Source organism: Silene latifolia, chromosome 6, assembly GCF_048544455.1.
Source record: "Silene latifolia isolate original U9 population chromosome 6, ASM4854445v1, whole genome shotgun sequence".
In the NCBI taxonomy this organism is placed as follows: Eukaryota; Viridiplantae; Streptophyta; class Magnoliopsida; order Caryophyllales; family Caryophyllaceae; genus Silene; species Silene latifolia.
Window position 1 is genome coordinate 135,961,693 of NC_133531.1, and position 13,809 is coordinate 135,975,501.

General features: G+C 37.7%; 1 protein-coding gene and 1 non-coding gene across 2 annotated transcripts; one reads left to right on the top strand and one right to left on the bottom strand.

The window, feature by feature from the left end:
- Nucleotides 1–4,322: 4,322 nt before the first annotated feature.
- TRNAN-GUU (transfer RNA asparagine (anticodon GUU)) lies at nucleotides 4,323–4,396 on the bottom strand. Its single transcript has one exon. It is a non-coding gene; the product is annotated as a tRNA-Asn (tRNA).
- A 2,884-nt stretch (nucleotides 4,397–7,280) lies between these two features.
- On the top strand, nucleotides 7,281–11,341 carry LOC141587350 (vacuolar-processing enzyme beta-isozyme). Its single transcript, XM_074408816.1, has 9 exons — nucleotides 7,281–7,592; nucleotides 8,210–8,374; nucleotides 9,034–9,190; nucleotides 9,283–9,368; nucleotides 9,466–9,665; nucleotides 10,032–10,080; nucleotides 10,173–10,382; nucleotides 10,578–10,781; nucleotides 10,914–11,341. Exons 1-9 carry the CDS (start codon nucleotides 7,368–7,370, stop codon nucleotides 11,097–11,099), a joined length of 1,482 nt encoding a protein of 493 aa, XP_074264917.1. The 5' UTR covers nucleotides 7,281–7,367; the 3' UTR covers nucleotides 11,100–11,341.
- Nucleotides 11,342–13,809: the final 2,468 nt, after the last annotated feature.

Below are 13,809 nucleotides of genomic sequence, written 5' to 3' on the forward strand. Positions count from 1 at the left end.
TTCATAAACATTTCTCCACTATCTTTAATTCTGATTCTGAACCTGAGTGTTTTGAACAGTACTTAAAAAGTTTGGTTACTTATTTGATAATATTAAGCACAAAGTGGGTATGGAGGAGAGAGCCAAATTGGGTCGTGTATTTTCGAAAAATGAAGTCCGTGAGGCTGTGTTCTAATTGGGACCTCTAAAATCTCCGGGTCCTGACGGTATCCCGGCAGCTTTCTACCAAAAGTACTGGGCCATTGTTAAGAATGATGTTATTAAAGGAGCTCTCAATATCCTAAATTCTGGTACTGTGCTTAAGGATCTCAATAAAACCTTTATTGTTCTTATTCCGAAAAATGATTGTCCGGAGAGAGTTGGGGATTTTCGGCCGATTAGCCTCTGCAATGTTATTATGAAAGTTGTTACAAAGTGTATTGCTAATAGATTAAAAGAGGTTATGGATGATCTTATTAGTCCTTTTCAAAGCGCTTTTGTCCCTAATAGAAGTATTGCAGATAATATTGTCGTTGCCCAAGAAATTCTTCACGCCATAAATCATAGGAGTAATGGCAAGATGGGTATGATGGCTCTTAAGGCTGATATGAGTAAAGCATATGATAGATTAAACTGGAATTTCATAAGAGGGGTGCTCTCTTACTTAAATTTGCCGGGCTCTATGGTTCATCTTATTATGAGTACTATTGAATCTGTTTCTTACGAAATTCTGATAAATGGTGCTCCTATGGAAAGAGTTGAACCCGGCTGTGGGATTAGGCAAGGTGATCCTTTATCCCCTTATATTTTCGCACTTTGCACGGAAGTCCTATCTCAAATGATTCTCTATGCCCAGGATTGCAATCTTATTAAAGGTACCAAAATTTACAAGAACGGGCCGGAAATCTCCCATTTATTGTTTGCGGACGATTCACTCTTCTTTATCCGTGGTGACTTTGGGAATTTGGATTTTCTTATGAACATTATCGATAAATATTGTGCTGCCTCTGGGCAATGCCTTAATAAAGATAAGTCCTCTATTCTTTTCAGTCCAAATTGCTCACTTATGACGGTCAAGAAGTCCTTGACTGAGTTTAATTTTTCTCCTAAGCATGACCTTGGCAACTATCTTGGCCTTCCTACGAGTATTGGGTCTTCTAAAAGGGACTTATTTAAATTCATTGTTGAAAAGAATAAGCGAAGACTTTCCTCCTGGAATAACATTCTTCTATCTTCGGCTGGTAAATTGACTCTTATTCGTTCTGTTCTATCTTCACTATCTCTTTTTTCTCTATCGGTATTTCGTATACCGGTAAGTGTAACATCAAAACTTCAGTCCTTGATGGTGCATTTTTGGTGGAGTGGAACTAGAAATAATAAGTCTATTCATTGGTGTAGTAAAGACTTCCTTAGTAGGCCTGTTGGTGAAGAGGGTCTTGGACTTCGTAATATTGGTTGCTTTAACCAAGCTCTTCTCGCCAAATCTGCTTGGAGAATCTTATGTGTCCCAGGAAGTCTTATTAGTAAAGTTATTGGTCCCAAGCTTGGTGTTCAAGATGATATTTTATTCCAGAACCGTTGGAAGGCTCCCCAAGCGTTGTCTTGGGCTCTCAAAAGCCTTGTATGGGGATCCGATCTTATCTACAATAATATTGCTTGGACTATTGGATCTTCTTCTGGTCTTAATGCTTGGAAGAGCAAATGGATAGAGGGTTATAGTATTCATGATCTTTGTGGGGATTTTATTGATGCTCCTATTGATTCTGCGTTACTGGTTGGTGACCTTCATGATAGTCATAGGAGGTGGGATCTCTCTTCTCTTGGTTTCGATCCAGGTGAGGAAGCTACAAAGAAAATCATCGCAACTTATATCCCGTGTCAACCCTTGAATGACTCCTTCTATTGGAAATTCTCCAAACATGGTGCCTTCATTGTCAAGTCGGGATACTATGCTGCTGCTATGGCCTTAGATAACGGACCTACATCGTCTGCTGATCTTTCTAGAATGTCTGCAATAATTGTGGCTTTTTGCAGATCTAAGCTCTGGAAGCTGCCTATCTCTAACAAACTTAAGGTGTTTTTATGGAAATTTATGGCTAATGCCCTACCAGTGGGCTCTGAATTTCTCAAACGAAAAATGAATTGGCGCTCCTTCTGTACTCTATGTGATGGCTCATCTCCTTGTGTGGAATCTATTTCTCATCTGTTCAGAGATTGTAACTTTGCAAAGGCTCTATGGTTTGGCTGTCCTTTAGGACATAGAATCACGTGAGGGGTGGACATTGATGTTAGGGTTTGGGTCATTAACTGGATAACTTATTTCCTAATTGGCCCAGATCCTAACTCCCTCCTTTTCCCCCTAATCGCTACCCTATGGAGAATTTGGTGTTGCAGGAATGAGATGGTCTTCAAGAATCGTCGCCCTTGGCCTATAAGTGCTTTACATTCTATTCTTGGTGACATCCAGTGTATGAAAGAGGTTGTGTGCAATAAGGATGCTAGTCTTTTTCGAGCGCCTTTGTTGGACTCTTCCCCTGGTTTTAGTTTAGCTAAGAGGATTAGAAACTCCTTCCCCTATTGGATCGTTGGTGGACCTAGATGCGGAAATGTTTGTACTGTCAAGTGTGATGCTACTTGGAGGGCTGATAGAATCGCTGGCATGGGGTGGTGCTTATTGGATGATAATGGGACCTTAAGGAATACTGCTCACGCTCGCTCGTTTGCCTCTTCTGCCCTGCATGCTGAAGGACATGCAGCTTTCATGGCGCTCAAATGGGCCTTGGACGAAGGGTACCTTCATGTTAGACTTGTTACAGATTGTCTTAACTTGGTTTTGCAGGCTGCGGGAGCGGAGAAGCCGATTGCATCTATCAACTACATTATCAAAGATATTAAGTCAAGACCTTCTCATTTTCATTGTTGCTCTCTTAGCTTCTGTCCTAGGGGAGTAAATAGGATAGCTCATAATCTTGCTCAGAGATCTCTTGTGTAAGCTTATGCTATTTGTTGCTGTCAAAAAAAAATATGAAGCCCCAAATGTGAATGACAAGTGTACTATATGTCGTGGTTTGTATTGAATTCCATCAATAAAGCTTTTAAATTCGGTGGCCAAAACCGGAGACCTGATTCCGCCGCCCGTGGTTGCCCGTGACCTTAGACACCCCTTCGAGAAATCAACGAAAAAAGAGATGAAAAATAAATATAAATTGATAATTACCATTATCATGTGAGAGGGTTTCACATTAATATTACTTAGACTTGGCAAAAGCAATCCAGCCCGATTGACCCGACCTGAAAAGACTGACCCAAGACTCAAAGTGACCTGAACTACATCACTCGAATGTGACCCGAAAATCCGAATTGACCCGATCCGACCCGAGCTTTCTTGACTCGTAACTGACCCGGCCCGAAAATGACCGATCTGAAACCACCAAACCCGAAAATGACCCGACAAAATATAACTCTAATTGAATCAAAAAGACTTTAAATGACTATTTCTCTATTATTCATTGACCCGAAAATGACCCGATCCGGAACAACCCGACCCGCTTAACCCGAAACAGACCTGACAAACTAAAATGACCCGTCCCGACCCGAATTAACCCGAAATCAATGAGAGACCCGAACTGGCCTAATTCAAACCCAACCCATTGACTCGTTTTGCCAGATCTAGGGTACTAAGAAACCATTTCATAGGAAAACTAGTTTTGTGACCCGTGCAATGCACGGGTTTTATCAAGACGCTTCCTCAAAACTTTGTTTTGATACGAAAATTTAATGAAGGGGAAAGAAAATGTAGACCAATTTTTTGGAAAACAATATATTTAATATACAAAAATCATTTAAGAATATAGATAATATGTTTTAATATTATAGATAAGTGATTAAATTAATTTATAGATAAATAAATTAAATTAATGTCATATAATAATAAATTAATGCCGGTTGACGAAATGAGCGGAAAAAGGGAGATTGTCGTTGTCGGTAGGAACAGTGATGATAAGAGACGTGGTAATTGGGTATGAATGTGTGTGTGGCATTGAGGTTATGCGGTTGACGTGAGCTTCAAATGTCTGCGTGACTTTTTTTATCCTACGTGGCATTGTCTACGTGGACTTAATTGGTCATTTTAAGGTAGCCTTTTAATAATATTTATAGATTGGTGATAATTTTCAAGCTCGTAATAGTGAAAATAGAAGCAACTTTTGTCTTTCTTTAGTGGAGAAGGTGATTTTCTACTGGATAAAGAGTTAGTAGTCCATTAGGCAAGCCCAAGAGGAGAGGGGATCAGCACTAAATGAAAGCCCAAAGAAGAAATAGCACACAAAATAAAAAAATAAAAACGCTAGAAGGAGGGCTTGAACCTCCGACCTTGTGGTTAACAGCCACACGCTCTAACCAACTGAACTATTCCAGCTATTTGATAAAAAAACATGGAGACACTTACAAAACCTTCAACTATGTGATTATTTCTATCGAGCAACCAAGCACTGTTTGTTTTTGTTCTATTATGTAAATAACGGTTACATGCGAGGTCGGTTGAACGTAAGGTACTGCCTTTTATTAATTTTAGATTTAGATTAGGTATCGAAATGATTATTATAACTAGTTGTAAACTCATTTATGAGTGTCAAAGTCGAGGTGTTAAACAAACTGAAAAAATTACACATTTAAAATTATACGAGTATTACATAATATGATAAATATGGTTTATAGATAGACTAATTTGACCTTTCTCTAAAAAAAAAGATAGACTAATTTGTATTGAGTATTTGGTTAAGAAATTGAAAAGTGTACCTAATTGTTCTAAATGATATTGCTAAAAAAAATTCAGAAAATTCACTTATTATACTTATGGTTTGTCACTTTTCTTTGGGTATCCAAGTTCTTAAATTTATGAAATTTGTATCCTTGAGGTCTAAATTTGTGCATATTGTGACCATTTTTTAACAATAAGTGATAAAGACCTTTTATAATTTCTAATGACAAGCTGATTTAAAATGATATATTGATTAATCGATTATATTGGAATGATGCTTTTTCATATCATGTACACAATCATCTATTTTTCTCTCCTAATTCATTTTTACTAAAAACCTGAGAAAAAACCACATCATGACATGAATCCATTTCATATACTTCTTTTAAAATAGTACTATTTCCGTAACAAGTTTACGTTTCAACCAATTTAAATAAAAAAATTATCACTCAGTTTTCCTTATCTAAGTGATTTAGGTATCGCTTGTTTGCCATTGAGAAATTAAATTCCCATAAAATTGAAATACACATGAATACGTCAATGCATGTGAATTGCTAAAAAAACATTTGGTTGAAATACGGGAACACTAAAACTTGGGAGAGACGGTTTCTCACTACGTTATTGAGAGACCAATATTTCGTATCCTTTTATTTGTATTTTGTACCCCTTTTGTTATTGATCGTAACATAGTAATTTCGTACTTATTTACATAATAAATGTACCCATTTTATCATCAATCCTGATTTGTACCTATTTTATTAATTTTAGTACCACTTTTTCTTAAAATTGTACAATAGTCTCTCAATAAATCTTATTAAGAGACCGTCTCTCAGGAGACCTACTCTTACTTTTGATGAATAACTAGTATAGATCCCGCGCAATGCATGCGCGGTATATAAAGTTTTTATTTTTTTTTAGTGGATTATTTATACTTTTTAAATTTGCACCCCATTAATATTTAATATTTCACTCCATTGTATTTGATATATGAAACAAAAAAAAATGGAAAACTAATCAAAGAGAATTATATTAAGTTGTGAATTCTTTTTAATGAATTTGTTTTTTTTTTTTTTTTGGCACAAAGCTAATTTTAAGTATGTGTCAAGTTATTGTCAACCGAAATAATTATTGCATTACTGAAAGATTTAGCAACTTATAGTTTATACCAATTTTATTTTATTTTAATAAAAAAATTATAATTATGAATTTAATTTAAAGATTAGAGTTCAAGCGGTAAGTCGAATTCTCTCTCTAGTTTTCTCTCCCCCTTCTCTCTAAAAAACAAAACCCTAAATCCTCCTCTTTGCTACCGCCGTTCTCCTCCTTCCTCCCACCGCCACCCATCAACCCCCTACCATGTCGCCGGGGATGGGGTCTCTCAAGACCTTTCTCCGGCGACCCGTCTCCTCTCTTCCGATTAACCCTCCTTCCCTTTCTTACCCACACCCGGTTCGGATCGCACGGGTGCCGTTCCTCTCGTGCGTGGTGCATGTGGGCATTCGTTCGGGTCTTATCGGACGAGTTTGTTGGTGGTGTGGCAGGGTGGTGCTTGGATCTAGCGGTGTTGTGGGTTGGTAGGGAGACGGTGGCTTCAGTTTTTTTCCTGGGTTCCGCTTTGTTTCCTTTATGTTTTTGTTTAATTTCTGCTTTCGTTTTTGTTTCGTCTCTCTTTCTGAGGGTTCTGTCCCCGTCTATCGGTGATGTCCTTCTCTCAGTTTGAGAGCTTTCATTTTCTGGTTCATTAATAAGTCAGCAGAAGATCAGCGTTGTTATAGATCGTTATATGGTTTTACATATTTTGTCCGATTCATGGCTACAATCAATCACGTCAGAAGAAATGGATACTCGTCAAGGAAGATTCGGAGACCCTCTTATGGATGAAAGCCTTTTGCGGCGAATTGATGATAGAGACTCTGTTGTAGTGTTTCATTCTTTGAACAAGAATTTATTTCTTATGGTTGTAATCGATTTGTATCCGATTGAGCTTGACATATGTTGTAGATGTCTTATGACTTTTTATTAATGATAATGATCTTTTCTCAAAAAGATTAGAGTTCAATTATACGAATATATATTCATTGAAATATAAAAATTTAGTGAAAGAAAGTTTCACATATTTACTTATTTCTGTAGATGCTTACTAGAGGAAAAACTAAGAGAAGTTTTTATTCTCTTAGTAAGGTATTAATAAGAGGATTATTTCAATAGATGCTTATTGGAGGAAAAATAAAAAGAATTTTTATTCTCTTAGTAAGGTAATAAGAGGATTAATATTTGCACGCCGTTAAAGAAAGAAACAAAAGAAAAACACAAAAACTCGCCAAATTACACAAAACGAGAGCATTCTGCCATTCCTCTTCCTTTTTATTTTTCACAAGAAGATGAACACGATGTGACTAGTAAACAAAAACGCAACTCCAACTCTCCAAGACAAGCAATGTAAACTCTACACATGTTCCACTTAGTCCAAATCCCCCATATACCCATTTTAATTACGTGTCAACTCCTCTTTTTGCATGCCTTTTCATTAATATTATTAAATAAATACCCTTATTTTTGTTGAACAAAAACATCACAATTCACAATTTCATATCATATTTCATACATATTGGGTGGATTTTAATTTGCAATGAAAATGATGAAATTAACAAGTATAGTAGTGTTATCTATTGTGTTATGTTTTCTAGTTTTATGGGTTTGTGAAGGTAAACAACGGTGGGAGATGAGTATACGCATGCCTACTGATGATAAAGAGCAACCGCCAGCTGCCGGTTCTGATGGCGGTGGTGATAACGGTACTCGGTGGGCTGTTCTTGTTGCTGGTTCTCAAGGTTTTGGTAATTATCGTCACCAGGTAATTAATTAATTTACCTTTTACTTGCATGTCATTAATTAAGCAATCCCTACTAAGGCTCACATCTCTTAAACAAGTGGTTAGGGTTCAATTCCGACTCTTGTGTATGAAAAAGTCAAACTTAGGAGGTGTCAACCCATTACAGGAAATTGTCCCCGTTCTCGGTAGGTAGGGGATACTCTGATCAACACAAAAAAAAATTAATTAAGCAATCCCTTGAATTTGCATGTTATGTAGTTACAAGTATTAGCGAAAAGGTATTAGCCTGGTGGTTAAGACGGTGTTATTGTGACAATAACCTCACAACTGGAGTGGAGCTAGAAATAAAATTTTTGGGTACCGAATTTTCCTTGAGTTGTTTTATACTTGCGTTAAGGACTCATATTTAAAAATTTTTGACAACAAAAATCGATAATATTAACCATTTTTCCGAAGTTTGGGGTAGCGACCCTTGCCTCACAAGATTGCTTTGTTATATTTTGACAACTAGGCACCCGCTTTTAGAATAAGGTTATGTACATCCGAACCTTTTAAGCCAGGTTTAATTTTGAATGGGGTGGTTGTTGACTTGTCTTTATGGTTATTGATTTTAGTTTGAATTGAATTGGGTGGTGTAGGCTGATGTGTGCCATGCATATCAAGTATTGAAGAAAGGAGGATTGAAGGATGAGAATATAGTGGTGTTTATGTACGATGATATTGCTAATAATGAGCTTAATCCGAAGCCCGGTATTATAATTAATAGCCCCAAGGGTGAAGATGTTTATGCTGGTGTTCCTAAGGTATTTTTTTCCGGTTTTAATCTATTTTTTTCTTGTTAAAATAGTTTGTTGATTAATGTAACAATTTAATTTAGTGGTCATGATTCATGAATGATTTAATAACTTGTTTGCTCGGATTTTGCGTTACTTGTAGAAGATGATTTGAAACAGCTAGCTAAATACATATATTCCACACGCAAAAGAAGTACTCCCTCCGTCCCGGTCATTTGTTGTCCTATTCCATTTTTGGGTGTCTCAGTCAATTGTTGTCCTTTTTATTTTAGGATTGCATTTCATGAGCAATTTGATCTTTCACACAAGTATTACAAAATGGGAAACAAGATTTACGTGACGATGAAGTGAGATACATTAGTATAGCTCTGCTGATTAATCCTAGCACTTGAAGCAAACAAATCGACAATAATCGTGCTACCAAACTTGTTACAAACAACCATATATTCGGATCTACGTACTTTACATTTACGCGTATAAATTGAGAAGGTTTAAAGAAAATTAATATAATTACGGATGGGAGACTCACCAGGAGATGCACGGTCAATTGATCCTCGTTTGGGTGTGAAAGGAGAAAAAAAGCGGTTATTAAACTAGTATAGCTCTTCTAATATGGTTGGCTTTATGATTAGCTCTCGACTACCTCTAAATAAATTTTGCGTACACAGGATTATACCGGTGAACATGTCACAGCGCAAAACTTCTACGCTGTGCTTCTAGGAGACAAGACTTCAGTAAAGGGTGGCAGTGGAAAAGTGATTGCAAGCAAGCCAAATGATCGGATCTTTGTTTACTATTCTGATCACGGAGGACCCGGTGTTCTAGGTCAGTCTCGAATGAGTAAATCATAAGAAAAATTACTTGTGCTCTGGATTTTTGACGGTTTTACAGACGTGTACCTTAATTATTACTTGCAGGTATGCCAAATCCGCCATACATAATTGCTAACGACTTCATCGAAGTTTTGAAAAAGAAGCACGCATTGAAAAGCTACAAGGAAATGGTATTGGGAGCTGATTTATGATTTATTAATAAAAAGAGAAATTGGCAAGGCCTAAGCTCAGCTAACGGAAAACTCTATTTTTATTTATCCATTTCAGGTGATGTACATCGAGGCTTGTGAAAGTGGCAGCGTGTTCGAAGGCATTATGCCTGAAGATCTCAACATATATGTTACGACTGCATCTAATGCTGATGAAAGCAGTTGGGGAACTTATTGCCCTGGTTCCGAACCTGCTCCTCCACCAGAGTTCTCGACATGCTTAGGCGATTTATATAGCGTTGCCTGGATGGAGGACAGGTATTTATTCTCTCTTTTTTCCATTCTGCTTGTATGAGTGTAATGAGTCGGGTCCGTATCAGTTCATAATGGGTTGTGGTTGTTTCTTGTCGCTCGAGTCCAATGTTATTGAGTCATTTTTAGATCAATAATGGCTACAGGTCGGATCGTCTTAGGGTGCTTTTCGTGTTGGGCAGTCATCCCTGGTCGACTGGAATCGGGTCATTTTCTGACCACGTGACTGAGATCGCCGGGTCAATTCGGTTTTGAGTTACAATTTTGGGACGGCCGAACTAGTTTTGGTTCATAAGTTGTTAGCTATCAATCTATCAGGACATATTTAAACTACTCGAACAAAACTAAGTGAAAATTTTCCGTCGTCTGCAGTGAGACTCACAATTTGAAGAAAGAAACAATTAATCAGCAGTATGAGAAGGTAAGATTATCCGATTATGTGTAAATTGAAACTCTCTTTTTAATAGACCATCTCGCTTTAGTAGAAGAAAATCCGTTGTTGTTTACTGGCAGGTGAAGGAAAGAACTTCAAACTATAACACCTTTTCTTCCGGATCCCATGTGATGGAGTACGGAAACAAAAGCATTAAGCCTGAGAAGCTTTATCTGTACCAAGGTTTTGATCCGGCAACTGTGAATATGCCTTCAAATAAATTGCCTCATGATGTCAAGATGGGTGTTGTAAATCAAAGAGATGCGGATGTTCTCTACCTCTGGAAAAAGGTAAGCATCTTGCTCTTCACAAATATTACGACTGAAATTAACACATTATTTTCGTAATTAAATGATGTATAGAGGGTGTTATAGTGAATGAGGCCATCTTATGCAAGACGCACACTAATTGTATAGTTTGAAATTAGATATAATTGGCTTTTGTTGTTCATATTGAACCGGAGTTTCATTTTGACTGAGGTGCAGTATGAAAGAGCGAAAGGGAGAAGAGAGAAGCAAGAAATCCTCAAGGAAATAGTGGAGACGATGAAGCACAGAATTCATCTTGATGGTAGCATTGAACTGATTGGAAAACTACTATTTGGGCCGGTAAATGGGCCTTCTGTTCTGACCTCGAAACAAAGACCAGGGATGCCTCTGGTAGATGATTGGGATTGCTTGAAATCAATGGTAAAAGATGCTGCCTCTATACCATTAACATTGTCTTCTATTTTACATAAAAACTGTCGATCGATAATATTTAAAGTCGTCGTGACTCGTGAGAAGATGTCAGCATAATTGACATTGTCTGACCATCTGTAGGTGAAGGTGTTTGAGAAGCGGTGTGGATCGCTAACTCAATATGGCATGAAACACATGCGGGCTTTTGCAAACATATGCAACAACGAAATATCCCTCGCTGATATGGAGGATGCTTGTGAAGCGACTTGCAGTGGACATTATTCCCGCCAGTGGCATCCTTCATCTCATGGTTATAGTGCCTCGTAACTGCTACCAGCTCTTCAGCTTTTATAGTATGTACCCTAGTTCAGTTATTTAAAAGGTAAAATAGTCTTACTTCAGTAAGTGTCTCTCACCTTTGTCTTTGCTTGGCTCTCTTTTGAATGGAATGTGGGAAGTTAAGAATAGACGACTGCCTGGATAATGACTGCGTTGTTGGGACTTACATCGTCTGCTATGTTGTACCGTCTTACTGTCCATCTATACATAGTACCTGTAGAATTCATGCATGGCTTAGGCACAAATTGTCGAATAAGGCCATTGTAATACAGACGTAACGATAAATGAGTCCCACAAGCTATTATGGAGCTGTTGTATGTCGTACAATAGTCTTATCAGTAGATCGAATCGACTAACATAAGCTATTATGGAGCCGTTGTATGACGTAAAATAGTCTCAGTAGATCTAATGATGCGTTTGGTACGCAGCTGCAATTTTTCTTGGAGTAACTTTGCATTAGAATTGAGATAGTGTTCACTGCCCCCATACACTACGCATTAATTAAAATTATTCTGGGAGACTTTTGTTTTCGTTCTTACCCGTACCTAGCACTACCAAGTACCAATAAACATAGTTTTATGTGTTTAAGCGCAACAGAAGAAAGCATCGAACATTTAAATCAACTACTTGAAAGTGTAGAACTCCGCTAGGAATCTTCGGTGTGAGATTTACATAGGATCATCTATTTACAACAACTTGGGAAAAAGGACATATTTTGAAACATGTTTGACAATTGTGGTTACAAAATTCATTGTTGACGCTAATTGGGTTTTAACCATCATCTTAAAAGTACCACGTTTGGAGGTTATATTTGTCGCGTTTATAGATTCAACATTAGTTCCATGCCGGTAATTGTAATCTATTCTGATACTGTCAATTTAAAGGGGGCATCATCATCGTCGTCAAAGAGATCTATTATTCTATTTCATCTCTAATAGAAGTAGCCGAGTCAGACGTCAGTCAAAACATGGTGAAATAAGGGTGGGGGTTCAACTCTAGTATCTAACTCACATGTAGTGCCATGTTCGTTTTGCTTTAAAGCTAGCATAGCTATGAATTATTGCATAATCTCCTTAAGCTCCGCTATTTCAGCTTTCCACCTCAGCTTTGACTCCTCATAGCTCTGACTCCTCATTACTCTTTCGGAATAAATATTTAATGAGTTTCCAACACTCCTCATAAGGCATGTAATTAAACATCCCTCCACATTTTTTTCTCAATTCTATCTCGTGTCACATCATCGACACCATCATATTTTATATGACACATCTCCCAAATATCAACTTGACTAGGTTGAGTAATGAAATGTTTAATGAAACACACAAGTCTATCCCAATAAATATGCAAGGGTTTATTTTTGAATTGCGAGAAAAAAAAGATGGTCATGATGGTGGGCGCCAAAACTGATATGGCTAAAGTGGTATCACCAATATCAAAGTAATCCTAAATTACTACTAACAGTTAGCTAGGGGTAAGTAGTAGACCTGGCAAAAGTAACCGGACCCGATTGACCCGACACGAAAAGACTGACCCGAGACTCAAAGTGACCCGATCTTCATCACCCGAATGTGACCCGAAAACCCGAATTGACCCGACCCGAACATGACCCGAGTTTTCTTGACCTTAACTGACCCGACCCGAAAATAACCCGATCCGAAACCACCAAACCCGAAAATGACCTGACAAAATATAACTCTAATTGAACCGAAAAGACTTGAAATGACTATTTTTCTATTATTCATTGACCCGAAAATGACCCGACCCGAAACAACCCGGCCCGCTTGACCCGAAATAGACTCGAAAACAAACCCGAAACAGACCCGAAATCCGAAAAGACCCGTCCCGACTCGAATTAACCCGAAGTCAATGAGAGACCCGAATTGACCCAACCCGAATTGGCCCGACCCGAACCCGGCCCGTTGACCCGTTTTGTCAGGTCTAGTAAGTAGAGTATCGTATCCACAGGGAGACTGAAAGATTCTATTTGCTTAACTAAAGTCCGTCTGGTAATAGTTCGGGGGTTTGTTTGTTATTGGTTGCTAAACTACGAGTATTGAAGGCAAGAGAAAAGAATTAACAAATGAGTCTAAATGAATGTAAAGAGAGATAACTGGGATTATCGGGTCACCATGGTAAGTCGACGGTCAAGTTTAGGGTCAAAGGTCAGTCATAAAACGGTCTGCAGGGTAGTGAAAAGGTTATCTCGGTCCACTATTCACCCTAGAATGCTTCTAACGGGCTCTCGCAACTTATTAGGGCACTCTATTGTTTGTAGGAGGTTTAAACTCTCTTCAATCTCTCGATTTAGGTCTGAGTCTACCAGATTAATTAATTAGTTACATGCACAACCATTTAATCTCAATTTAATGCTACAATAACAACACAAATTCGATAATATTCCAGATATAATATCCTAATTAAGACCGTGTTATAATCATGGCTTCCCTAAATCCTAACAAATAGAATTAGTTACGCATAATTTGAAATAAATAAAGAAAAAAAATAATTGAATGTATAATTAAAATAAGAAGGGAAATGAGAAAAGAGGAAAACTTAGTCTTCAATCCAAGTCGGAAGAAGAACATGAGGTATCCAGCAATCACCCAATACGAGGCCTAGAAGAAGAAAAAAACAGCGCACGAAAATCCAAAGCCAGAGATCGAAAAATATGAAATTATCCTCAACTCTCAAGCTACTA

Coding starts and splice junctions, on each gene's coding strand:
- LOC141587350 (XM_074408816.1), top strand. CDS start 7,368: ATGAAAATGATGAAATTAACAAGTATAGTAGTGTTATCTATTGTGTTA. Junction 9,369..9,465: donor TGAAAAGCTACAAGGAAATG/GTATTGGGAGCT, acceptor TATCCATTTCAG/GTGATGTACATCGAGGCTTG. Junction 10,782..10,913: donor GGGATTGCTTGAAATCAATG/GTAAAAGATGCT, acceptor GACCATCTGTAG/GTGAAGGTGTTTGAGAAGCG.